General features: G+C 55.8%; 1 protein-coding gene across 2 annotated transcripts; it reads left to right on the top strand.

Moving 5' to 3' along the window:
- The first annotated feature begins 22015 nt into the window (after positions 1-22015).
- LOC138099754 (uncharacterized) lies at positions 22016-25541 on the top strand. 2 transcript variants are annotated; one of them, XM_068997232.1, is made up of 7 exons: positions 22016-22071; positions 22163-22243; positions 22852-23077; positions 23215-23357; positions 24333-24440; positions 24632-24803; positions 25374-25541. In XM_068997232.1, the coding sequence occupies exons 1-6, from the start codon at positions 22039-22041 to the stop codon at positions 24767-24769; spliced, it is 729 nt and encodes a 242-aa protein (XP_068853333.1). In that variant the 5' UTR covers positions 22016-22038; the 3' UTR covers positions 24770-24803; positions 25374-25541. The 2 variants fall into 2 exon arrangements, with proteins under 2 accessions (XP_068853333.1, XP_068853335.1); XM_068997234.1 differs by lacking the exon at positions 24333-24440.
- The last annotated feature ends 8 nt before the right edge of the window (positions 25542-25549 follow it).

The raw sequence follows: 25549 nt of genomic DNA, 5'->3' as shown, positions 1-25549 counted from the left end.
CACTGCTCCCATCTCTTCAGAGCTCTGGAGCAATCCCAGAACTTCTCCTTGCTCTTTCTGCTCCACCTGAGCTGCCTGGTTTTGGGAACACCCAAATTCCAGAGCTCTCCTGGGAGTCAGCTCCAGCCATGAGGCTCTGGAAGGGAAGCTTAACTTCAACCACCTCCTGGTGGAAATCCTGAACGTTTCCAGGTAGGACTTGAGGCCATCTGACCTCACTCATGTCCCTGTGGGTGCCACAGCTTTGTCATGGTCACCTTGGCTGAACTGACTCCTTGTGCCACCGGCATTTGCTGGATCATCCTTTAAATGCAGGGTAGATTTGGGGTAGATCCCACTAATTTGCCCTAAAGCCGGCCTTAAACTCAATCCTAAGAGTCAACATTTAGACTTGGGGGTGAATTTCACTTGTAACGCAGCAAAGGTGTCCCTAAAAAACCTGCAGAACCCCTGGAATTCCCTGAAGAGGCTTTTAAAGGTTCCCACACCTGTCTGACTCTTCCCTCAGGCCCAGCAGTATCTGCAGTTGGAATGTCATGGATTATTCTTCCAGGCTGGAAAAGGAGTAGCTGGAGGTTTGGGAATTACCTGGAAGTGCTTGAAATAAGGCTGTGAATGTCAATTGAATTTTCCCCTCCTTAATTGTTCCGTGTGAAGCTGAACTGGCAGGGGAATGGCAGCAGCCCTGACTTTTTTTTGCGTGTGTGTGTGTGTGTGTGTTCCAGAGCTTTTCTGGATGTTTCCTGGAGGCAACGTCTTGGTGAGCAAATCCCAGTTTCAGTGGTGCATTGGGAGTGTGAGCTCTGGCTCAAGAAATAATCCAGGATTGCAAATTCCACAGGAGCTTGTGAGAATTGGCATTATCTGCGGGCAAGGGTCCATGGGAGGAGGAGGAAACTCTTCCTGGCATCCCACAAAGCTCCTGAGCACGAATTACTGAGCTGAACTAATGAGTTTGCTGATCAGAAGTGCCTCATCTGAGTTTTAATGGTGCTCGACATAGAAGGGTTATTTGAATTTATGGCGGTGTCTCTTCGTTCTTGTGGCAGAGTAGTTTGGAAGATCATTTTTAAGACATCCCATCTCATTCATTAATGAAGGAAATTCAGTTTTTACCATGAGTAATGTCTTATCTCAAGTTGCAATAGTATAAGAAGACTCTTTTCATATGGAAATCCTCCAAGTCTTCAGCATTTCTTCTTGCACTCTTTGAACTTGATTTACATTTTCCCAACAGAATTGACTGAAAACCCTGCTTCAGATGAGGAGGGCTCACCACTAATGGAATATAAGGCTCTGTAATATTTTCATCTTTACATAAACCCCACATTTAAATATCCTGCTCTTCTGGCCAGAACGCTTTGCTGAGCAGATGCTTCTTAATGAGCTCTTTCCAGTGACACTGAGGCCTTGGAGTTGATTTACAATGCATGAAACCCAGGAATACTTCAAACTGTTCCTCCCCACACTGCACTGACTTCCATCTGCCATCCTATTGCCCAGCTGAGCCTTTTTTTCTGTCCTTTCAAAGTTCCTCCAAATCCTCTCATATCAGGGACCATTCAAAACTCTCTCACATTGGAATAATTTTCTCTAAGCCATAATTTGCTGCCATCCCCCATTCACTCCTCACTAAATCTATGCAGGAATTCTGCCTCTTGCAAGAATTGCTGGGCTCTGGAGCTGCTCATCTCTTTCCATGCTGAAAGTTTGACTCTAAATTCTACATTTTGGGGTTTTATCTCTTGAAACCTGGTTGAGAGAGCTGGGGATGCTCAGCTGGAGAAGAGAAGGCTCCAGGGAGAGCTCAGAGCCCCTTGCAGGGCCTAAAGGGGCTCCAGGAGAGCTGCAGAGGGACTGGGGACAAGGCATGGAGAGACAGGACCCAGGGAATGGCTTCCCAGTGCCAGAGGGCAGGGCTGGATGGGAGATTGGGAATCAGGAATTGTTCCCTGGGAGGGTGGGCAGGCCCTGGCACAGGGTGCCCAGAGCAGCTGGGGCTGCCCCTGGATCCCTGGCAGTGCCCAAGGCCAGGCTGGACATTGGGGCTTGGAGCAGCCTGGCACAGTGGGAGGTGTCCCTGGAACGAGGGGAATGTTGGAATGAGATGATCCTTCAGGTCCCTTCCAGCCCAAGCCATTCCATGACTCAGCAATGATTCCATGGCTCGTTTCTAACCAGTGAGAGAAGGTTTCACCGTGGAGATCTTTAACCACACAACTGGGACAGCACCACACCGCTCTCACCAGAGCAGCTTTGAGCATCCATCTCCTCACCAGTGGCCCCTGGGATAAAACAGGGATATAAAAGTGCCCATGAGGAGTTGTGGATGGAGTGGATTCCCACCCTCTGTGTAGCACTTGGCTCGTGGTTGCCACGGCCTGTGTTCCCCAGGATTCCTTCAGCACTCGTCATTTATTTGCTCTGCCGGAGTGAGAAGCTTTGGGAAATCTCTGAGATGAAGAGAGCAAACAGGAGCACAAACAGAGGCTCCACCAGCTGGCTCTGGGATGCTCCCTCCTCCCGGGATCCTCACTCCCAGGGCCGTGCCCAAGAACAATGAGTGACTCTCAGAGCTCTGTTTGGTCAGGGCTGAACTCTCTGTATCTTTGGGGTGGTTTCAGGTTGAAAGGCTGGGCCGTGCACCCTTCAGCCACTGGTTTCACTGGTGTGGTTCTCGGGAGGGTGCATGGACTGCAGGGCAGCTTTGGAGGGAACAGCAGCGACACCTTGCTCAGGGGAAGAGGTTTTCGGGGAGATCAAGAACCTGGTGGGAGGTGGGTACAGCACCTTCACCCCAAAGTGTGGGATTGATGGAGACCAAGGCGAAGGCTGGAGTCAGGAATGACACACAGCAGGCCTGGGACAGAGGGATTTGCTCAAGGCCAGACCTCAGGTCCTCTCCCAGAACAGGAGGGGTGAGAAGAGGATGTGCATGTCCTGAGACCCCAGTGCCCCCAGTGCCCCACTGGCAATGAGTCAGGGGAGCTTTAGGTTGGATCTCAGGGAAAGGTTCTTCCCCCCGAGGCTGCTGGGCACTGCCCAGGCTCCCCAGGGAATGGTCCCGGCCCCGAGGCTGCCAGAGCTGCAGGAGCGTTTGGACAGCGCTCTCAGGGATGCCCAGGGTGGGGTTGTTGGGGTGTCTGTGCAGGGCCAGGGGCTGCACTGATGATCCCTGAGGGTCCCTTCCAGCTCAGGATATTCCATGATCCCATAATTGTCACATACCATTTCCATTACCCACATTCATCTTTTGCCTCTCCTTTTGCAGGTTTCCTGGCCCAGAGGTAGCTGCCAGTTGAAGTCCCTCAGAATACCTTAATTTCAATATCTTCCTATCATTTTTTTTTTCCTTCCTATCCCTTTTCCCCTTTTTTGTGCCCAAGCCAATCATCCCAGGACAAGAACCCCAGGAAAATTCTTCTAAACACAAATGGTTTCAGCAGCTCCCTTTGTCCAGAAGATGCCATAAAACTGCTCCAGGTTTTTGTCTCCCCTTCAATGAATGACCAGAATCCCTTCATCCTGTGTCCAGTCATCACCAACTGAGGGTCTTCCACCTGAATTTTAACTTCCCAGCTGGCCTTACGTCCAATATCTCACTGAAAGTCCAGGATGAGTCACATTTACCGCTTTATCAAAGGCTGTAGGAGAGGGAGCAGTGACTGCTGTGCCCGTGCATAAAATATCCCCCTTTCCTTTAGCCCTGGATTAGAAATATTGGGATTGCCAGACAAGCAAATGGTGGGAAACTGTCACCTTGCATTTGGGTTTGTGGGGATCATGGGAAAGGACAGCAGAGTTGCCCTGAGGCTGGAGAAGCTTGAAATGAGCAGGAACAGCAGGAAAAGGGAACACAGAGGCATCACCATCATGAAATGAAGTGGAGAAAGGGGATTTTGCCAAAAGGCAGCTCCATGGGAGGCAGGCAGAGCTTCCATGCTCAGATCCATGTTGGGAGAATCCCAAGCTGCAGGAGCTCCAGCCCACACCACATCTGTTCCTGCCTTGTGGTGTCCTGGATACCTTTGTTCCTTCTGATTAATATTCTTTAATATCCTAAAAATATCTTCACTGAAAGGGTGGCCAGGCAGTGGGAGAGGCTGCCCAGGGAAGTGGTGGAATCCCCATCCCTGGAAAAAAACTAGGGGATGGGGCACTTGGTAGATTTGGTTGAAGGTTGGACTTGATGTCCTTGGAGGTCATTTCCAACCTTAATGATTCTGTGTCTCATTATACCAAACTTAGGGAATTTCCTTACCCAAAAAGGTCAGTTGAAAAGCAGGAATGAGGCCTGGATAAACCTCCCAAGCTGAGTCGTTGGTAGCAGAGGGCTGGCACAGCACAAAGCTCCTGGTTGAGGTGACATGAAAGATTTCAGCTTGCCTGAGTCTGAATAATTGAGCTGACATGATCAGATCATCTTTTGATGGTCTAATTGAATTATGTGCATTTCTAAAAGCTTTTCTCAGTGGAGCTAATGAGTTTTATGTCTGTACTGAGCCAGGCAGACCCAGCCAGGGCTCCAACCTTCCTGTAATGGATCTAAACAGGACAAGGGCTCAGCCAGGAATTCTAACCCCAATTATCAAAGGTTCATTTCAGTTCCTTCCTTCTGGTGACTGCTCAGAACCTTGTCCCAGTAGGATTCCCTGTGACTTTGTTGGGATGTGGGATATTATTTATCAGGGTGTTTCCTGGACAGTCTGAAGAGCTGAAGAGGGAAGATGCCTTTGCTTTTATGGGATCCAAGCTGGTTTCCATCATCCCAAGGGATGAATTCCTAAGCTCACGTAACTAAAAGAAGGTCAATGAGATAAAAGGAAGATTTTTTACAAGGAGGGTGGGCAGGCCCTGGCACAGGGTGCCCAGAGCAGCTGTAGCTGCCCCTGGATCCCTGGCAGTGCCCAAGGCCAGGCTGGACATTGGGGCTTGGAGCAACCTGGGACAGTGGGAGGTGTCCCTGCCCATGGCAGGAAGTGGATCTTTAAAAATCTTTTAAAGATTCCCTCCCACCCAAACCATTCCATAACTCTGTGGACACTATGAGCTGAACATCAACCCTACAAGAACAGATTCCTTTCACTCACTTTCCTGATCTTGGAGTAGAGGCAAAAGACAGGTTGAATGTAAAAAATGTGTTTATTCCATCAGGGAAAGTGTCTACAGAGATGGCGAGGTGCCAGTTCCAGCACCTCCACCTGAACTTCAGCCCCAGGAGGAACTAAAGTGTCGAAACCTTTGTGGTGGGAAGTTTGCTCAGCCCAGAGTGTCAGCTCGGAAATCCACCCTGTGTTTGCCTTCGGATGAGCTTTGTGCCATCAACTGTTCTGAAAACAGGGATTTACAGCCATGGGAACCTCGGGGATGAGAGGGGAGGCTCAGAGGTTCCTCCTCCACCTCATTCACTTTCAATGCTGATGGACACTGTCCCTTTGGCCTCCCAAATATCTGCTGGTGGAGCTGCAAGTCGTGGGAAACTTCAGCTGTGAGGGGAGAGCAGGTGTAGGTTCCTCCAGGGTTACTACAGAGTTACTACTGCCACACACAGCCCTGTCTGTGTCTGCCTCGTTGTCATTGTCACTGCACCTTTGTCTGCTGCAAACCGAGCCCAGCCACAGCCTGGCCAGGATGGGAACACCACTGGAATCAAAGCCAACGTTCAGGGAATTTCAGAGGATTGTGGAATGGTTTGGGCCGGAAGGGACATTAAAGCTCATCCCAGTCCACCCCCTGCCACGGCCAGGGACACCTCCCACTGTCCCAGGCTGCTCCAAGCCCCAATGTCCAGCCTGGCCTTGGGCCCTGCCAGGGATCCAGGGGCAGCCCCAGCTGCTCTGGGCACCCTGTGCCAGGGCCTGCCCACCCTCCCAGGGAACAATTCCTGCCCAATCTCCCATCCAGCCCTGCCCTCTGGCACTGGGAAGCCATTCCCTGGGTCCTGTCCCTCCATGCCTTGTCCCCAGTCCCTCTGCAGCTCTCCTGGAGCCCCTTTAGGCCCTGCAAGGGGCTCTGAGCTCTCCCTGGAGCCTTCTCCTCTCCAGCTGAGCACCCCCAGCTCTCCCAGCCTGGCTCCAGAGCAGAGGGGCTCCAGCCCTGGGAGCAGCTCCGTGGCCTCCTTTGGACTGGCTCCAGCAGCTCCACGTCCTTCTCATGCTGGGGGTTCCAGAGCTGGAGGCAGCACTGGGGGGTCCCATGGCAGCAGAGCAGAGGGGCAGAATCCCCTCCCTGGACACTCCAGCCCAGCACAGGGGGGTTTCTGGGCTGCCAACGCACAGCTCAGACCCATGGAGCTTCTTGTGCACCCCCACCCCAAGTCCTGCTCCCCAGGGCTGTGATTTCCCTGCTGCCAAACCTTTCCCTCCTTGTTCTTGGTGCTGCAGCATCCCACAGTGATCTGGAACCAGCACAAGGATCGGGCCTGCAAAGTTCATGGAAGCATCTGACACATCCCCTGAAAATGTGGGGAATTATCCCCTCCTGCCCCCCCCCCCCCCCCCCCCCACAGAGAGCTCTGCTGCCTTGCAAGAGAGAGATCCAGCTGGAATTTTTAAAACCTCTTGTTTACAGTACCAATGTAATCAAGACAGGATCCATTCCCTGGCCTGTTCCTTCATGGCGGAACCGAAAAGTTTTCCTTGGCTTTTTTCTTTCTAGGAACAAAGTCAGTCTTTGGAACACTCAATTTCAGCGTGAAGAGCCCAGATGGATTTTGACAAGACTGGTTCAGTTTGCCACAGCTGTGATCTCGAGACAAGGATCTGACAATGGATCAGTGTGGAATTTAACAGCATAACAAATGACAAAACCCATCTCCAGAAAATGACACCCTGAGGTAAATGGATGCTTTTCTTTCAGAGGGAAAAAAAAATAATAAAAAGCCTGGACAGGAAAGGTGAACCTTATCAGCTTGTGCAGGAGAAATCACAACATTTATATGAAATTCTTGTTGAAATTCTCCTGAGGTATCGCGCTCCTAAAAAGACCTGTCATTCCCAGGCACTCCACAGGGATTAGCAACTTCATGGGAAGGAGCCAGTGTGATTCTTGAGGTTTGAAGATCAACAATGAATGAATAAATCAATAAAAGCAGATAAATTCATGTTCTCTGAACAGAGTGCTCCTGCATTTGCAGCCACTTGCTTCCACGTGGGCAGAGGCCACTGGACCTTTACAAACCAAGCCAGATTTTCTCAAACCAGTCATGGGGCTCAGGGATTGAAAGGTCACCTGGGTGTACCCAAAGGGATGGTCCTGGTGTGCTCTCCCAGCACAGGGAACCCCCAAACCTCTCTGTTCCCACCCCCAGCGGGAGGGGCTGTACCTGAACACAATTCATCCTCTGGTTTGATCTGCTGGCAGCCCTTGGTCAGAGCTGGGGGTCAGCACGGCCTCGTGGGCCCAGGCCACTGATGAGCAGGAGCTCTCCTGACTCCTTTTACTTAAAAATCAATCTCTGCCTGTGTTCCCATCCCCTCTGATCCTTCAGGATCCCTCCAGACTGGCTTTTACTCTTTATTTCAGAGACCAAACCTTCCAAAGCCTTTCCCATGTCGAGCCTGTTCTCCCGAACACCCCGACACCGAAGTTCCGGCTCTTTCTGTAACTCCAGCTCTCCCTGCACAGCTCCCTCCTCTCTCCCTCCTCCCTCCTCTCTCACTCCTCACTGCTTCCCCAGGGACACTGCAGCTCTTTCCTGCTCCTCAGCACTGCCTTTCATCTCCTCCTGTTCCCTCTGGACCCCCTCCCCTGCCCACGTCAGCAGGAACACTGCAGCAAGCAGCCAGTGCCCTCCAGGCCACATCCATGAGTTGGAATCATCTCTCCAAACCCGGTGTCCTTGGGAAATAACAGCTGAGTGGAGGTGCTGGCACGGAGGGGACAGAGCAGCCCCTCTCCATTTGCTGACTCGGCCCTCGCCTGGCCCTCCCCGGGGTGGGGACACGGCCTGACAAAGGTGACAATGCAGGCAGGTCCTGCCTCAGTCAGCACTTTCAGAGACGAGGTCACCTCTGCTCCGGCTCTGGGAGTCAGATGCTGTTTGTTCCACGTCCTTGGAGAGGCTGCAAGGAGGCTCAGGGCCTTGGAGAGCTGGACTTTGGGAGCCAGGAGAAGAAGGGGCTGCTGGCAGCTGTCCTGCGTGCCAGGCTGTGGGCACTGGACCTCTCCGTGCTGTTCTCCACGGCCTGGCTGGCTTGGAGCAGTTGCTGCAGTGGTTCCCATGCCAGGTGCCACAGTTTGGGACATCTCTATGTGTGGGACAGCCTCGTCCAGGACTGCAGAGCTGTTGTGGGGTGGGCCAACTGTGTGTCCTGACACACACAGGGGTTCCTACATCTCCTCACCTTTTGGTGGCCACTTGACTGTCCAGCTGGTGTGGGGCTCCCTGTCCCAGGGCAGGGTTAGATGGGATATTGGGAAGAAATTCTTCCCAGATCCTTGTGCTGGTTCCAGATCACTGTGGGATGCTGCAGCACCAAGAACAAGGAGGGAAAGGTTTGGCAGCAGGGAAATCACAGCCCTGGGGAGCAGGACTTGGGGTGGGGGTGCACAAGAAGCTCCATGGGTCTGAGCTGTGCGTTGGCAGCCCAGAAACCCCCCTGTGCTGGGCTGGAGTGTCCAGGGAGGGGATTCTGCCCCTCTGCTCTGCTGCCATGGGACCCCCCAGTGCTGCCTCCAGCTCTGGAACCCCCAACATCAGGAGCACGTGGAGCTGCTGGAGCCACTCCAGAGGAGGCCACGGAGATGCCCCAAGGGCTGGAGCCCCTCTGCTCTGGAGCCAGGCTGGGAGAGCTGGGGGTGCTCACCTGGAGAGGAGAAGGCTCCAGGGAGAGCTCAGAGCCCCTTGCAGGGCCTAAAGGGGCTCCAGGAGAGCTGCAGAGGGACTGGGGACAAGGCCTGGAGGGACAGGACCCAGGGAATGGCTTCCCAGTGCCAGAGGGCAGGGCTGGATGGGAGATTGGGCAGGAATTGTTCCCTGGCAGGGTGGGCAGGCCCTGGCACAGGGTGCCCAGAGCAGCTGGGGCTGCCCCTGGATCCCTGGCAGTGCCCAAGGCCAGGCTGGACATTGGGGCTTGGAGCAGCCTGGGACAGTGGGAGGTGTCCCTGGCCGTGGCAGGTGGATGGGCTTTAAGGTCCCTTCCCACCCAAAGCATCCCAGGGTTCTGACACTCCCCTGCTGCAGGAGGCAGCTCCGTGTCCTGAGGAAGCCTCACTCTATCCTTAAATATTAATGATGATGTTCAGTGGAGCCGCCTCACTCCGAGCTCACATCCAGGGCAACAGTCAGGCTTTTTTAATCTTCACTTGCCATCTGCTCTTTCCTCAAATCATTTGTAAAGGAGAGGCCCTCACATTCAGGAAAATCATCTGATAAATAAACACCCTGTTACACGGTGATACCTTTTATTGGGCTGTTAACTGCTAGAGCTGTGCAAGGTAAATAGGTTTAATTAGTGATTAGACATTCCTTTTTTAACATTTACAAGAGTCTAATCATCATTCCCTTTGCATAGGCAGGCTCAGAATTTTAAGCAGGGCACAGACTCCTCTCCTGTGCTGCCAGGAGGGTTCCATGAATAATTTAAGACCACATTGTCTTCTGGCCCTCAAAGGAAATACCAATATTTTGCTCCCCCTTCCTGAACTCCTGTCCACAAAGGATCGATTGTATTCCCGTGGGAGCTGACTCTGCCGGGAGATGCACGGCCTGGAGTGGAATCTGTCCTTTTTCCATGGCTCTGGGAAGCTTTTACAAGTCTCAGGAAGAGCAGGGTCAGCCAAAACAGGGCAGAGCAGGCGCTGCTGCCACAGTGACATCGAGAGGGGGCTGAGCCTCCAACACTCCCCCAGCAGCTCCTGTCAGCCCCAGCAGTTCTGTTCTCTGGAGGCAGCACCTGGACATTTCTTTACAAAGTCCTGGGCACCAGCAAGGTCCCTCGGGTCATTCAGCTGCCACAGGGCTTTGTTGTGACCTCTCTGAGGAGCGTGAAGTGTCCTCAGGGGCAGCTCTGAGCTCTGCTCTGGGACAGGAGCCCAGGGAACGGCTGGAGCTGGGTCAGGGCTGGGCATGGAGCTCAGGGCAAGGTTCTTCCCCCCGAGGCTGCTGGGCACTGCCCAGGCTCCCCAGGGAATGGTCCCGGCCCCGAGGCTGCCAGAGCTGCAGGAGCGTTTGGACAGCGCTCGCAGGGATGCCCAGGGTGGGGTTGTTGGGGTGTCTGTGCAGGGCCAGGGGCTGCACTGATGATCCCTGAGGGTCCCCTCCAGCTCGGGATATTCCAGGATTCTGTGATTTGGCAGCTGCCTGTTCTGGCTCCCTGCATTCCCACAGGAACCAACCAAAAAGTGTTGAAAACTGCAAACAAATTTAGGGACACTTCCGTTCAAAAGGCCTTGGGAACTGCCAGTGCCCCACCCAAACCTGCCCTTCTTGTCCATCTCATGCTGAGCAGCAGCAAGGGGCTGCTGGAGATGGAGCAGAGCTCACTCCTCATGAGGAAGCTGAGGAACAGCAGGAATTCCTGCTCCTCGGGAAGATTTTCCTAACAAAATCAATCCTATTCAGAAGATGGAACATCCCACCCCAGAGAAGGTTTCTCCTGACTGTTTGCCTGGCACAGGAACGCTGATGGAGCTGAATGCAAATTCCTTCTGGAGCCAGAGATGGATCTGAGAGCAGCTCAGGGCCAGGGCTGGGGCTGAGCACAGGGCAGGAGGGACCCCTTCCCTCGGGAATAGCTCAGGATCCACCGTGCATCCCTACAAAGGTGATGATGCCTGGGAGGGAGATTGGGGCCTCACTGCTGCTCCAGGCAGCACCTGGAGGAGAAGTGTGAGGAGGGTTTTCCTTAAAAAACCCTGGTCTTTGCCTTAGCTAAAGGAGGGTGGAGTTAAACTCAGACACGGAGGGGAAAGGAGAAGGAGAAAGAGAAGGAAAGAGTGAAAGAAGAAATCAAAAAGTTGGAGGAGAGAAATACAACCAGAAAAGGGGCTCTCAACTGGCCACAAATATGAAACACCAGTAGATACTTAAACTGTAGGGCAAGGAGCAACTTTTCTCCCTTGGCTCTGCAGTGGTGGCCAGAAGAGGACACTGGGCAGGACACTGGGACAGAGCCAGGGTGGGCACCAAGGGAAAGGGGGGATTCTGCCCCTCTGCCCCTCTCAGCTGAGACCCCACCTGCAGAGCTGCCCCAGCCCTGGGGAACAACATCAGGAGCACGTGGAGCTGCTGGAGCCACTCCAGAGGAGGCCACGGAGATGCCCCAAGGGCTGGAGCCCCTCTGCTCTGGAGCCAGGCTGGGAGAGCTGGGGGTGCTCACCTGGAGAGGAGAAGGCTCCAGGGAGAGCTCAGAGCCCCTTGCAGGGCCTAAAGGGGCTCCAGGAGAGCTGCAGAGGGACTGGGGACAAGGCATGGAGGGACAGGACCCAGGGAATGGCTTCCCAGTGCCAGAGGGCAGGGCTGGATGGGAGATTGGGCAGGAATTGTTCCCTGGGAGGGTGGGCAGGCCCTGGCACAGGGTGCCCAGAGCAGCTGGGGCTGCCCCTGGATCCCTGGCAGTGCCCAAGGCCAGGCTGGACACTGGGGCTTGGAGCAGCCTGGGACAGTGGGAGGTGTCCCTGCCCATGGCAGGGGGTGGGAATGGGATGTTCTTAAAGGTCCTTTCCAACCCAAACCATTCCAGGATTCCACGAGCTCACACGTGCACACCCTGGGAAGGCAGGACCCCAGGGGCCCATAAAAACAGGATTGATGGTCCCTCTCAGCAGAGTGAGGAGCTCTGTGTGCGTAAATAACTTTTATTCCCGGGCTCACCAATCCATCCCTGGCTGTTCCTGGCAGCGGATCCAGAGTGCAGCTCAGGAATCAGCAGTTCCACCCGGCTACCCCAGGATCCGAGCTGTCAGCTCCCCTGGCCCCGGGGACCATTACCCCTGGGTTTGTTCCCTGGATATCAATCAGGCTGCTCCCTCCTGGGCACTCTGCCTGAAATAACAGCAGTCAAACCCCCACCATAAACTCCAGGCTCACAGTGCTGAAGGGACAGGATTCCTACTGGCTGTAGCAGGTTGTGAAATTTAAGGGCCAGATCCTCGAGCTGCTGCATTGTCTGGCCAGGATCCAGCAGATAAATAAGCTGCTGTTTCATCTCCAGCCAGCGAATCGCCCCAAATAAAATCAATAAGATTAATCTCATTAATTGGGTAGATACAGGACCTACCTCTGCATGCCCAGCACAGCCCTTCTGAGATAAAAACCTTGATTGAACCACAATCTACCCCAAAATATAAGCAAACTTGACTAAAGTCATCTTTTTTCCACAAATCCCCGTTCTTGGCAGGAGCCCGGGAGGCAGCTGCAAATTCCTGCAGGGGAGGGGAGCGAGAGGAGCTCTCTGCTCACAGGAGTTCGATCCTCAAAGGAGCTCGGGGCTTCAGCTGCCTCCAGCGGTTCCTCCCACGCTGTCAGGCTTCGAGATTCCAGCGGGATTACAGGGAAGTGCTGCTTTCAGAGGTCACCTGCAGTGCCACCGAGCCCTGGGGGGAAGAGGAAAGGGAGGGAGGAGGAAGAACTCCCCAGACAGCTCCATCCCTAAAAGCATTCCCTGCTACTGGGGGAGACTTAAAGCATCCCCTTGGTTCTCCTTCCTCTCTCCTCCTCCCACCTGCAGAGCTGGGGAACAACATCAGGAGCACGTGGAGCTGCTGGAGCCACTCCAGAGGAGGCCACGGAGATGCCCCAAGGGCTGGAGCCCCTCTGCTCTGGAGCCAGGCTGGGAGAGCTGGGGGTGCTCAGCTGGAGAGGAGAAGGCTCCAGGGAGAGCTCAGAGCCCCTTGCAGGGCCTAAAGGGGCTCCAGGAGAGCTGCAGAGGGACTGGGGACAAGGCATGGAGGGACAGGACACAGGGAATGGCTTCCAGAGAGCAGAGTTAGGTGGGATATTTGTGGTGATGCAGAACCCTCTTCCTGCTGGGCAGCTCTGGGTGAGTTCAACCTTGTGTGCCTCAGTTTCCCTGGAATTTTGGCTGTCTCTGCAGAGCCCAGCTGAGCCCAGGTGGAGCCCTCCCTGCCCAGCCCTGTGGGTGAAGCCTTTTTGGGGCAGAAAGATTTGATCTCCCCAAGTAAACCCTGTTTGAGGGCAGGAGGTGCCTGCACAGAGCCCCCTGAGCTCCGAGGCTCCATCCCTGCTCCACCCCCTCCTGCACTCTGATACCCCAAGGATTCTGAGCCCCTGGAGCAACCTGGTCTCTCTGCAGTGGGATGCAGAGGGGAGCAGTGCACAGCAAAGTGCAGGGCTGTCACCAAGGAGTGTTTTGGGTTATTTCAGCAGCCCCAGACTCTCCAGACCTTCCACAAAACATGGATTTGTTCAGGGACAGGACAGCCCACACCACCTTTCCTCTCTCCTCCTTTACCCCCTAATGGAAAACATCTCCAAGCTAAATTAACTTCTCCCTCCCAGCACACCCAGCCCTGAGGGCAATTAAAGAAACATAATGAATCTGCTCCTTTATTTTTTTTTTTTTTAAGGCAATTAACTTGAAGCAGATCCAAAGGTGAACCTTGTAGCTTTTAGAAATTACTCATGACTCCGAAAACGACTCCAAAATGGCTTCGGGAGGGGAGGGCACTGCTGGGTCAGAAGTTCTCGAAGCACTTTCAGGTGCAGCTGCCCATGTGAAGGTGGGCAGGAAGCTGCAGGTGAGGACGTGGTCTCTGGGGCACCATAATTCAGTCTCGCTGATGGACATGGGCAGTTGTCACCTCTGCTGAGCTTCTCAATCCCCTCCCTGGCTGCCCTCACACGGATCTTGCCAAGGGATGTGGAGAGAAGGCTGGAGGGCAGAGGTTTGGCACAGACAGGGAGGGGACAACAGCTCCAGAGTCAGCCCAGGGCCGGGGATCCAGGAGTGTGCAGAGGTTGGAGATGACTCTGAGAAAGGCCAGCGAGGTCTAAGGGTGGCCTGGTGAAATAAATTGGAATTACATTTTTCACTTTGATCTGTTTGTATTTGTTTCTCCTTGGTGGTGGAAAGGGGTGGGTTAAGATGGGATGGGATGGGATGGGATGGGATGGGATGGGATGGGATGGGATGGGATGGGATGGGATGGGATGGGATGGGATGGGATGGGAAGTTGTTTTAGAATGTCCCGCTCTTAAAATTGTCTTAAACCAAGGCAGTTGTTCATACCCAGTAAAACCACCTTGAAAGGGACCATTAATCCCATTTCTGGAGGAGCAGAGCTGTCCCTGGGCCCAGCCCTCCCAGGGTGTGAGCTCATGGGATGGTTTGGGTTGGAGGGACCTTAAAGCCCATCCAGTGCCACCCCCTGCCATGGGCAGGGACACCTCCCACTGTGCCAGGCTGCTCCAAGCCCCGTCCAGCCTGGCCTTGGGCACTGCCAGGGATGGAGCCCTGGGAAGGTGGCTCTGGCACCGCGTGGCTCTGCAGGAGGAGGACTCACCTGGGACACTCAGGGCAGGATTTGTCCCAGACTCTGCTTTTGGCTGCTTTGCCTCTCAGGTTCCGGGGCACACGGGTCCCTCACTGGCGCTGAGTTCCCACCCACCCTGGAGCCACAGCGGGATCCTTCTGGCAGGGGACTCTCCCACCTCCCCTGAGATGTTCCAAAGCTGCTCCCGCTGCTGGGAATAGGAATCAGGGGAGGATCCAGCTCAGCCAGAGGAAGCATCTGCAGGGGCAGCTCCTGTTTTCAGCACAGGGCAGAGCCAAGGAGATGGATTTTCCTTTGGTTTTGCTCATTATTCATGTGGATGAAACAAGCTGGAAACCAAAATAATTTTGTTCCACACTCTGCCTTGGCACCTCCCAGGATTTGACCCTCAGAGGAGCTGCTTTGTTCATTTGGGGCTGTTTTCCTTCCTCCTGATGCCTCTCCCATGAGCTTGTGTGGACACGGGGCAGTCACAGACCACAGCTGTGCCCACCCTTGGGAAAACCAGCACTTGCAAGGAATCATTTTCCCAGCCTTGGGGTTGTTTTTTGCACAGCCTGGAAACCTTTCCAGGCTCAGGCCATGCTGGAAAAGCCTCTCCTGGTGTTACACCTGGAGTTCTTCCAGGAGCACAGAGCCCTGGGGAGCTCTGAGGCACTGCTGGTGCCAGTTCAGCATCCCAGGGTGGGAGAACTTCCCAGGAGCAGCTTCACAACACCACAAGTGGCTGCCCAAGGACAGTGGGAAGGAGGAGGATGTGCTTTATTAATCTGACTCCTCTTTTTCCTGTGTCCAACAGATCAATAAATTCTGGCTGGAAATAAAATCATTACTTGCCTCCTCTTGTGTTCCTGCTCCCCACGGAGCTGGAGATGCCAAAGGAAAGGGAAGTGGATTGTTCCAGCTGAATTCATGGAATGGCTGGAGCTGGGTCAGGGCTGGGGATGGAGCTCAGGGAAAGGTTCTTCCCCCCGAGGCTGCTGGGCACTGCCCAGGCTCCCCAGGGAATGGTCCCGGCCCCGAGGCTGCCAGAGCTGCAGGAGCGTTTGGACAGCGCTCTCAGGGATGCCCAGGGTGGGGTTGTTGGGGTGTCTGTGCAGGGTCAGGGGCTGGACTCATGGTGATGGTGAGACCCCACCTGCAGAGCTGCCCCAGCACAGGGAGGACCTGGAGCTGTTGGAGAGAGTCCAGAGGAGGTACCAGGGGGATCAGAGGGATGGAGCAGCTCTGCTGGCAGGAAAGGCTGGGAGAGCTGGGCTTGTTCAGCCTGGAGAAGGCTCTGGGGTGACTTCATTGTGGCCTTCCAGGACCTAAGGGAGCCAGCATGGAAGATGGAGAGAGACAATTTTCAAGGGCCTGGAGGGACAGGAAAAGGGGGAATGGCTTCCCACTGCCAGAGAGGAGGTTTAGATTGGATATTAGGAAAAATTTCTTCCCTGTGAGGGTGGGGAGGCCCTGGTTGCCCAGAGCAGCTGTGGCTGCCCCTGGATCCCTGGAAGTGTCCCAAGGCCAGGCTTGGGGAGTACCCTGGGATGGTGGAAGGTGTGGAATGAGAAGGTGGAAGGGGGTGGGATGGGACAATGCTTCAGGTCCCTTCCAGCCCAGACCAGTTTGGGATTCTGTGAAGAGCAACAGCTGCTCACACTGAGCTTTGCAGTAACCCCGAGGAGGGAGCACAGGCAGGATTTTTCCTGCTCAGAAGAGCCAAAGTTGGATCTCTTGGAGCATCTGAAGGGAAAAGCACAGACCTGGCTGCAGTCCCAGCTGGGGACAGAGGTCTGGAGAAGTGGTTTGTGCCTGTGAGCAGAGAGCAGCTGCTGCCCTGAGCCTGGCAGAGGCTCCCAGGGCTGAGCCCAGCAGGAGTGCTGAGCTTTTCCCGGAGCCACACGCGGGGAGCGAGCACAGCCCGGCTGTCAGGTGTCTGCAGCAATGGAATGAAGCAAACAAAGCCATTCAGGGAACAAATGAGGATAAATCCAGGCACTTCTACCTGCTCACCAACAGCCTGCCAGCTGAGGAGCTGAAATCCAACCCCCCTGGAGAAGCTGTTGGCCTTGGAGCCTCCAGACACCGCTGAAGCTGCAGCCCTGGAGTGGTGCTGGAGGGCAGAGGAGAGGGTGAGGGGGGTCAGAGGGGTGGAAGGCAGGAGGAGCTGGGCCAGGGAGGTGCACACTGGCAGAGCAGGTGGAAAACTGCATCCCCAGGTCTGTGGGAATGAAGAACATCCCGGTGTCCGTCCCTGTGTGCTCCCTGCTCCCTAGGCTGGGCCACAGCCAGAGCCTGACCTCCGCAGCCCCAATTAGCTGGGAGAGGAGCTGTGCAGCTAATGAGCACATCAAGGGGTTTATCTCAGCCCCAGGCACCCACGGTGACTGCAAAATTCCTGGCACAGGCAGCAGCTCCGTATCGATCCCGGGAAGGCCGAGTGCTGCCCAGCATGAAAATCACAGGGAAATGGGATTTCTGTGTGAGATTTCTTTGCTGCTGCTTGGGTGCCTGTGAGGATGAGATCTCCCCATGCCCAACGTGGCCACCCGGACAGGTGACATTGGTGGCACTGGAGGTTGTTGTCACTCCTTGGAGGGGCGTGTGACCAATGATGGGGGTGTGACCAGTGATGGCAGCAAACTGGGCAGGGGGATGCTGGGCTGGCTTGCAAAGAAAAGGGATGGATCCTCATTTCCATAGGTTTCAGTGGGAATTCTGGAGACCAGAGGGAGGAGAGAACTTGAGGGATACCCTGGAGTCCCTGAGACCAAAGGGGAGGAGAGCTGTGGATTTTTCCTGTTATCGTTTGTAGGAATGAGGCACTGGGAAACACTCTGGGTACCTGCCCAGTTTAACTGGTTTTCTTGAAATAAACTGGTGCCAGAACATTCCAGAAGGGTCACAGGGAGGGAAGAGGGGTCTCAGTCTCACAGCTGGGGACAGGGCTGGGGAGGCCCTGCCAGAGGGGCTGGGGAGCTGCAGAGGATTCAGAGCCCTGTCCCCAGTCCAGCCCCCCCAAACTCAGGAGCTTGGAATTGGTTTCTCCTCCGATTCCCCCTCCTTGCAGCCCGGCGTGGTTGGTGCTGCTCAGAGCGTGGGATGAGGAGGGGATAATTAGCCCTGAGCTTTCCTCTACCTGCAGGAGGCTGGAAGGAAATTCTGAGTCAGACCAAAACAACATTGAGCAAATGCAGCAGGCCCGGGCGGGATGATCAGTGGCTGCTAATGACAATTTATCTTGTCACATCTTGATGCCTCCTGTTGTAACGTCCTCCCCGCCTGGTTTGCAGGGAAAGGGCATCCTGTAAATCTCAGAGGCACTGGGAGATACTGTCCTTCTCACTTCACAGGCTGGAGAGATGCCTTGAGCTGGAACCTGGCAGGCAGAGGCACAATTCCACCCCAGAGCACCTTGGCTGTGCTGCAGGGAATTCGTTTCCCTCCTCATTCAGCCCCAGCTCCGCTCCTGCCACAGAACAACTCCCACTGCCAGCAATTCCCACTGCAACCACTTTAAACAATCCCATAACCTGTGATTCTCTGCAGGCTGATAATCCCTACGCTGGCACACCCAGAGGAAGCGAGTCTTGCACCGTGGCAGGTTGTAAGAACACAAAATACTTCTTCCCTTGGGAATTCCTGCCAGGGCACTGGAGAGGTCCTGGGAGCAAGGATGAACCCACCTGGGAAGCAAAGTGGATTACTTCCTATTCTGTAGACAAGGTAAAGGACATTAAAAAAAGTTCCTGGGAGCTCAGGAAGGTCCCCAAGAAAGGGAAAAAACCCAGGAGTTGCAGTGTCCAGGTTTAGCTGGTAAATAGAGCAGGTCCAGTCAGCTCCAGGGGTTGTTTCCATGTTTTCCCTGGGAGATGCTGAGCCAGTCGGACAGAGCCACTGCATTTGAGCTCGAGCATCAAAGGAGAGGAGAGAGGTTTACAGGAGCGTGGCTTAATTCCCCATCGCCTGCCAGCTCGGAGCACGCACATGTTCAGCTCTCACAGCCCAAGTAACTGATAAGAGCTTGTTTATTAATCCCTGGTAACTCAATCTGCCCTCCCAAGCAGAGACGATGCCCTCAGGAGCTGGAGATCAATTTAAATTTCCAGAGCCTCAGCCCCTGACTCACTCCATAGTGCCAGTGCTCCTCAGAATAACCAGGGAGTGGATTTTCTGTCACATCCCTGATCCCAGCTCCCCTTCCAGCAGAGCTGGCTGCCACATGCTGCTGTGCTGGAGTCACAGACAGGAGCCGTGCAGGGGGACACGTCTGAGCAGCTCCCACCCCCTCCACCAGCACTGAGAGGGTCCCCTGGGTGCTGGTGCTTCCATGCAGCCCCATCTGGAGGAGAGCAGGGTCTCCAGGGCCCTTCATGCTCGTCCCTGTTGCTCAGTGGTGCTCAGACACTGCAGGAAAAGCTCCCTTGGAAGTGGCAGCTCCAACAGGGAGCTGGGAGTCGAACCGGACCCGAGAGAGGGGGACAACAAAGTCACTGCCTGGAGCAGGACATCGCCCGGCAGGGGCCAGAGGCAACCCGGGTTAATGAGCTGCCTGCTCAATAGCCCACGTGCAAATCCTGATCGCCACTCGTGCAGGGCCCTCAGCGACTCCCAGCACGCCCGGACTGGGACCAGCCCTCCCAGTCCCACCTCTGAGGGATCCTCCTGGAGAACCAGAGCCCTGAAAGGGAAGCTGGCAGCAGCCCAGCACTGCTGACCCAGGACGCTCTGCTTCAGCAGCCCCGAAACGCTGCTGACCATGAACTCTTTAATTCTGGCACTGCAGGTTCTGCTGCTCCATAAAAGCAAAACAACAACAACAAAAAAAAAGCCATTTATGAGGGAACAGTCAATAAAGGGAGACTTGCTTATCACAGCTGGTTAGGAGTGGTTGGAAACTGCACCCTCTGGAATGGTGAGGGCTCACTGTTCCAGGACAGCTGCTGTGTCCCTCCTGCAAGGCTGGGAGAAGGATCCTGACACGTTCAAACACCCCAAGTTATGGCCACAAAGCTGGAAAGTGGCCAGAAGGTGGCTATGGTCACTCCTCTCTCCTGGCCCACTGCAGCTCCTGGGGCTCAGTGTCCCCTGCTCTGCATTCCAGCAGCATCAGCCCATCAAGGACCTGCTCTCAGTTCAGAGAGCTGAGCTTAGGGGTACAGCACGAGAGGGTGCTGGGGCCACCAAAACACCCTGGTGCCACCTGCGTGCTGGCACAAGAAAGAAAAAGGAGAGGAGGTCAGCTCGGATGAAACGTTTTCACTTTTATTCGGGCTCTGAACAGCCACAAACCAGTGCTCCCCAGCACTGCCGTGTCCTCCCAGCTGTGCCCTGCTGGTGCCCCAGCCACGGGCAGTGTCACCTCAAGGCTGTCCCCTCAGGGAAGGTGACACCCTGATGCTCACTGGCTGCTCAGCGTTCTGCGGCACTGACAAATTCTCTTTTCCCCAGGTCTTGAGGGAACCTCAGTCCCTCGGAGCTGCTTTGCAGGATCAGTGGAGAGTGAAATGCCCCGGCTTGAGCTGCCGCGGGTGGACAAGGTGCTTCCTGAGGATCCTCTGCAGCAAGTTCTTCCTGGCTGCGGCCGCGGGGAGCTCCAGGCTGGAGCCGCTCCTCGGACAGCGCTCGCCCAGGAGCCTCCTGTCCCTCTTCTCTGCCTCTTGGCCTTCCAGAGCCGCTGCTACTCGGATGTCTCTGGCACATCTGGACATGGGAAGCCCTGCTGGGGTCGCGCTGTTTCCGTCATCCTTGTGACCGCTGGCACGGGGACTCGGCTGCTTGTGGCCTCTCCGGCTGCCTCCCATCCCGGAGTCTCCCTCAGCACCAGGAATCCCGGGATGTCTGCAGCATCCCGGCTCCTCCTGCCAGCGGGGACGTGTCCCGGCAGCGGGACCCCGAGGGTGGCCCGAGTGAAAAAACGCCTCCTCACTGGTGACCTGCGGGCTCCGCCCCAGGGTGACAAAGCCGTACGGGGTGGTGACCTTGGGGAGGTGGGGCAGGGACAGAGCTGCCCAAGCGGTGGGGTCTGGGTTGGAGCGGGATGAGTTAAAGCAGGGTGAGCTAGAGCCGTGCTCATCGTGCCCCGCTGGGTCCCAGCTGTTCCTCCAAGCCGTCCCTTCCAGCTGCCCTGTCCCTTCCAGCTGCCCTGTCCCCTCCAGCTGTCCCGCCCCCTTGCCTGAGCATCTCTGCTTCTTGTGGATGTCCAGGGACGGGATAATGAACTGCGGGATGCGGTCGGGGGTCACCACGTGGAAGAAGATGTCGCTGGAGCTCCTGGCCTGGAGCGCGGGGGGACAGAGCGTGCCCCGCCAGAGAGACATGGTGGCCCCGAGGGCTCGCTGGGCAGCGCTGGGTTTTTATGCTCCGCGGCCACCCCCGGCTGGTGACGCGCGGTGACGCCACCGCCAGGTCCCTGCCAGGGTCCAGCGGCCGCCGGGGCACGGGGCAGGAGGGTGGAGGGGACAGATGAGGACACGGCGCTGCTGCTGTCGCGCAGGGCCACCAGCGCTGTCACCCACGAGGCAGCGGAGAGGGGAAGGCTGGAGGCGCGGATGAGTCACAGCCGTGGGCACCAGGTGCAAGGGGCAGCCGAGGGCGGCAGACAAACACTTGAGCTCTGTCTAGCAAAGCTCCCGTCGGGAAACGCTCCGGCCCACGCGATTCCTCAGAGCAAGCGGCAGCTTCAGCCACGGCACCCCCGAGTCCTCCCCCCACCCCTGCCAGGGCCAGGGCTCTGCGCTGCCTCCTTCCCCGCAGCATCCCTGTGCTCCCGTGCCAGCTGTGCTCCCATCCCGCTGGGCTGGGAATGAGGGGGAACAGCCCCAGGCAGGCCCCAGGCCGGGGGGAAGAGGTTTCGTGCATCCTGCGGGTGGGAGGATGAGGAGGATGGAGCTGCTCTCGCAGCTTTGCCCGTCCCCCCGTGCAGCGGGGCAGGGGCAGAGCTGAGAGAGGTTTCCTGTCACTCTCCCCCCAGCTTAGGAAGCTCCTCCACTGTCCAGGGGATAATGGTGGCTTTAGGATGGATCCTGCCGGGAAAATGATGCAGAAAGGAAAAGCAGCTCCGTCTCTGTGTGGGCATGGAGCAGGGCAGATGCAGAGGGGTCTCCCCTCACCTGGGATCCAGCTTCTCCCATCCCTGGGGGGCTCAGCAGGGCAGGTTCTGGCATCTCATCACCTTCAGCTCTTTGCACCCAGGACACCCCCCAGGACCAGGTGGGAATTCCCACTCACACCTGGGGGACACCCCAAAAATTGAGTCAGTGGTCCCCAAAAAAGCTGAAGGGGTTTTGGGGTTTTCTTGGAGGTTTTTTGGGATTCCCAGGCACCCACAGCAAAGGGAGAGATCTCAAATCAGAGCCTTGGCAAGCTCCAGGGGGAGACCTCAAACTGAGAGACAACGACCCCCTAACTGAGAGCCCTTGATTGAGACCCCAGTGCTGACAGCAGGGGAGCCCCCACCTGCGGGCCCTGGGCTGCCCCACCAATTAGCAGAGCCAGCAGCTCCTCAGGGTAACGAGGAGCAGATGGACCAGGACCCATAAATACCCTGAGGCCCCCAGCGTGCTCTAAGCCAGGTTTGTGTCTAGTCTGGATTCTATGGAGCAGCCCCCAAAGCCCAGCCCAGAGCAGGTCAGGGCACTGCAGCTGCCCAAGGGGTGGCTTCTGCTGGGGGCACTCTCAGAGCTGGGCTGGAGGCTCTGATCTTTCTCTCTCTCTCCAGATGAGGCCACCCACCAGCAGCGATTCCTTCTCCAGCAGGTTCCTGGGCCAGGTCCTTCAGCTCAGCTTTGTCAAGTACCCGGTGAGTGATGTCGAGGCTGGGCAGGAGGTGGTTAAAACCTCAACACTGGCAGTTTCTGGGGTTCTCCTGCCAGACATTCTCATTTCTTTCAGTCTTTTCACATTATTAGATATTGGGAAGGAATTGTTCCCTGGGAGGGTGGGCAGGCCCTGGCACAGGGTGCCCAGAGCAGCTGGGGCTGCCCCTGGATCCCTGGCAGTGTCCAAGGCCAGGCTGGACATTGGGGCTTGGAGCAGCCTGGGACAGTGGGAGGTGTCCCTGCCCATGGCAGGGGGTGGGAATGGGATGTTCTTAAAGGTCCTTTCTAACCCAAACCATTCCATGATTTTTCCTCTGCTTTCCTCCCTATCCCAACTTTTTCTCCTCAGCCTAGCCTGGCATTGCCTTACTCCCCTTCTGCTGTTGCTGGCTGCAGCATTCCCATTTCTCTCCCTCTGTGGGCCAGAAGAAATGGGAGGGGTTTGGGAATGAGGTACAACCCAACAGGTCCTGGCTGAAGCTGGTCCCAGTTTCAGCTCCACACTGGGACAGAGCAGAGTTTAAGGCCTTCCCTGAGGACTTTAAACACCTGGAAGTTCTCGCATGTACTGATGGACCTCTCTTTGCAGCTGAAGCTCCTTCAGAAAGCATCCACCTGCACTGGATTGGTGTTCCCTGTTGAGGCCATCAGGAGCAAACTCCGGCCCCCATCCCAGTCCCCCACCAGGCCTGGACTCCTGGCCAGGAAGCGCCGGGGGAAACTCTTGCGCCTCCTGCTCTCCGTGACTCCCACCAGCATCCAGAACTTCCTGGGCTACCTCCCCACGGACTGGGGCCAGAGCAACGTGTCCAAGGGTAAGAGCTGGGGCCTCCTGGAACAGCAGGGGGCTTTGCAGCTGGGAAGAGCACAGCATGGAATTCCTGCAGGGAGCTGGGAAAAGCGCTGTGTTTGTTCTGGGTGTGGTGATTGTGCCTCCTGGGAATCCCTGCAGAGATCCGGGAGGCTCTGATCAGCCCAGCCAGCAAAGCCAGCAAGAGGAAGAGGGATGATGTGGCTCTGGAGAAGCAGGAGTCCTGGTTGGTGGTGCTGGAGAGGGATTTTCCAGAGGATGACTCTGAAGACCGCACGTATGAGGTGAGAGGTTGTGGCTGCTGAGCAGTTCCAAGATTGGTTTGGCCTCTGTGTGGGCTTGGGATGCTCTGGGAGTGTCCCTGTGGAGGAGCCTGCAGAGGTTTCCATCCCTATCCCCTCTTTGAGGGTGTCCAAGTGTCACTGAAAATGGGGGAGAAAAGAAAACCCCCTAGCACTATATTTGAAGTGATAGAGAATCAGGCATTACTTTATTTCCTGGCCAGGATGTGCCAAGGAAAATATTCCAAACACACATGTTTTGCAGGATTTTCCCCCAAACTTTATACAGTCAAAACCCACAGAGATGCACTGGTTCAAAGTTCATTGGTCCAGAGCTGAGCAACCTGCAGCCAGGAGTCCCAACCTGGGGAGCAGGGAGCCCACAGGGATGGACATCAGGGTTTCTTCATTCCCATGGACCAGGGGACGCAGTTTCCCACCTGGATTCCCATTGGATCCGAATCTCCTTGCCCCTGATGCTAATTAGATCTTCACGCTTCAATTTTCTCATCAGTCCTTTCCAAACCAGATGTCTCCAGCTCTGCCAGAGGCGGCCTCTGAGGGTAGAGGTTCATAGATGGCCACTGATGTTCTGTTGATGGCCTTCTGTCTTTCTGGGTCTCTTTGGGCTACTCCCAGTCTGCTGGTATGTTAAGCCCATCTCCTTAGAGCATCTCCTAAAAAACCGAAGAGAATTCCTTTCCCCAAGGCAAAGTCGAGCCAAGCCTAACTAGAGAGACAAAACATTTGGAAGTTTTATTGTTTCCAACACAAGGAGCACCTGCCCCTCACCCCAGCGCTGGCTGAGAGCTGGGGGTGCCCCACTCCTCCCCGAGGTTTCCCTTTGGTCAATGTCCCTGCAAAGCAGCGCCTCTGTCACCCTTGGCTGTGGCTCCTGGTGCTGTTGGGATGGGGCTGGTGTGTCCTTCCTGATGCTGTCCCTTCCTCACACCCTCCCTCGGCCTCTTTCCTCCCCAGCCCTCGGAGGTGGAGTTGGACAGTGACGAGTACCAGTCCCAAAACGACACCGACCTGGAGCTGGAGGAGCAGGGTGGGATCACCATGCTGGAGCCCTCGGCTGTCCGGGTGGGTGTTCCTGCTCCGTTCCCAGGGACAGCGTTGATCCCAGGCTGGAAGGATGCACCTCAGCCCTTGGCTGTGGGAGGAGGGAGGTCTGGGGTTGCTCTAATCTGAATTCCATGAATTCCTTATGGATTTTGTGCTGCCCTTCCCCGGAGCTGCCCTCTGACCATGTCCCTCTGCCCCACCACCCCCAGGGCTCTGTGCTGCCCCCAGAGCTGGGAGCAGAGGATCCAGCTGTGGCCAGCAGTGGGGAAGATGCTCCAGATGTGGCCAGTGGTGATGCCTGGAAGCCAGGAGCCGCTGGGAGCAGTGAGGATGACAGCGAGCAGTGACACAGCCTGTGACACCAGTTTGTACCAGGATGGGGTAAGGACTCCTGGGACAGTCCCACCCTCTGAGTGTGGCACAGGGGAGGTGTCCCAAGTCCCCTGGATGTCCCCAGGCCCTGAGCCTGTGTCACAGAGCTCTGCTGCCAAGGGAAAGGGTTGGAGTGCTCCAGTCCCTGTGCAGGGACACAGCCTCAGTGCCCAGGTGTTGGTGGGGTGGTGCTGGGTGTGCCCAGTGCCTAGGCATTGTCACCAGGGTGTGGCAGCAGTGCCAGCTGAGCCCCTTGTGGCACCTCTGACCCAGGGCCACTGCCAGCAGGTTGCCACAAGCCCATTGTGACTCCCTGGCCTGGATATTTTGCAGTTTTGTAAATTTACAGTATTTGGAAATAGGGAGGATTTGTGGGAAATTCTTCACCACAAGCAACTTCCATGGGGTCCCTCACTGCTCTGGTCCCAAAGCACTGCTGGATACCCTCCTAATCCCCAGGAAGCTGCTGCCCTGCCTGGCTGGCAGGGGAGCAGAGGTGAGGAGAGGGGCAGGAGGTTGGTTTGTGCCCAGTGGCAGTGAGGGCAGGCAGGGCTATGGGGCAAATCTGCTGTTTTCCAGGAAAACCAGGAAGCCTGACTTGTGCACTTGGACCTTCTGGGGCTGCAAAGTGCCTGATTCCCTGGGACAGCCGTGTCCCTGACGGAGATGTCCAGTAAATGCTGTGTTTGTGTTGTTTGTTTCCTTTTTCTGAAGTTTGTAATAAAATCACCCTATTTTTTCACGTCAGCTGGGCT

The sequence above is a fragment of the Aphelocoma coerulescens genome, chromosome 28, assembly GCF_041296385.1.
Source record: "Aphelocoma coerulescens isolate FSJ_1873_10779 chromosome 28, UR_Acoe_1.0, whole genome shotgun sequence".
NCBI lineage: Eukaryota > Metazoa > Chordata > Aves > Passeriformes > Corvidae > Aphelocoma > Aphelocoma coerulescens.
This window is presented reverse-complemented; position numbering and strand designations above follow the sequence as displayed.

Excerpts from the sequence above, each read along its gene's own strand:
- LOC138099754 (XM_068997232.1), top strand. The coding sequence starts at position 22,039 with ATGGAGCAGCCCCCAAAGCCCAGCCCAGAGCAG. Across the intron at positions 22,072-22,162 it reads CAAAGCCCAGCCCAGAGCAG|ATGAGGCCACCCACCAGCAG; the intron begins GTCAGGGCACTG and ends CTCTCTCTCCAG. Across the intron at positions 22,244-22,851 it reads TCAGCTTTGTCAAGTACCCG|CTGAAGCTCCTTCAGAAAGC; the intron begins GTGAGTGATGTC and ends CTCTCTTTGCAG.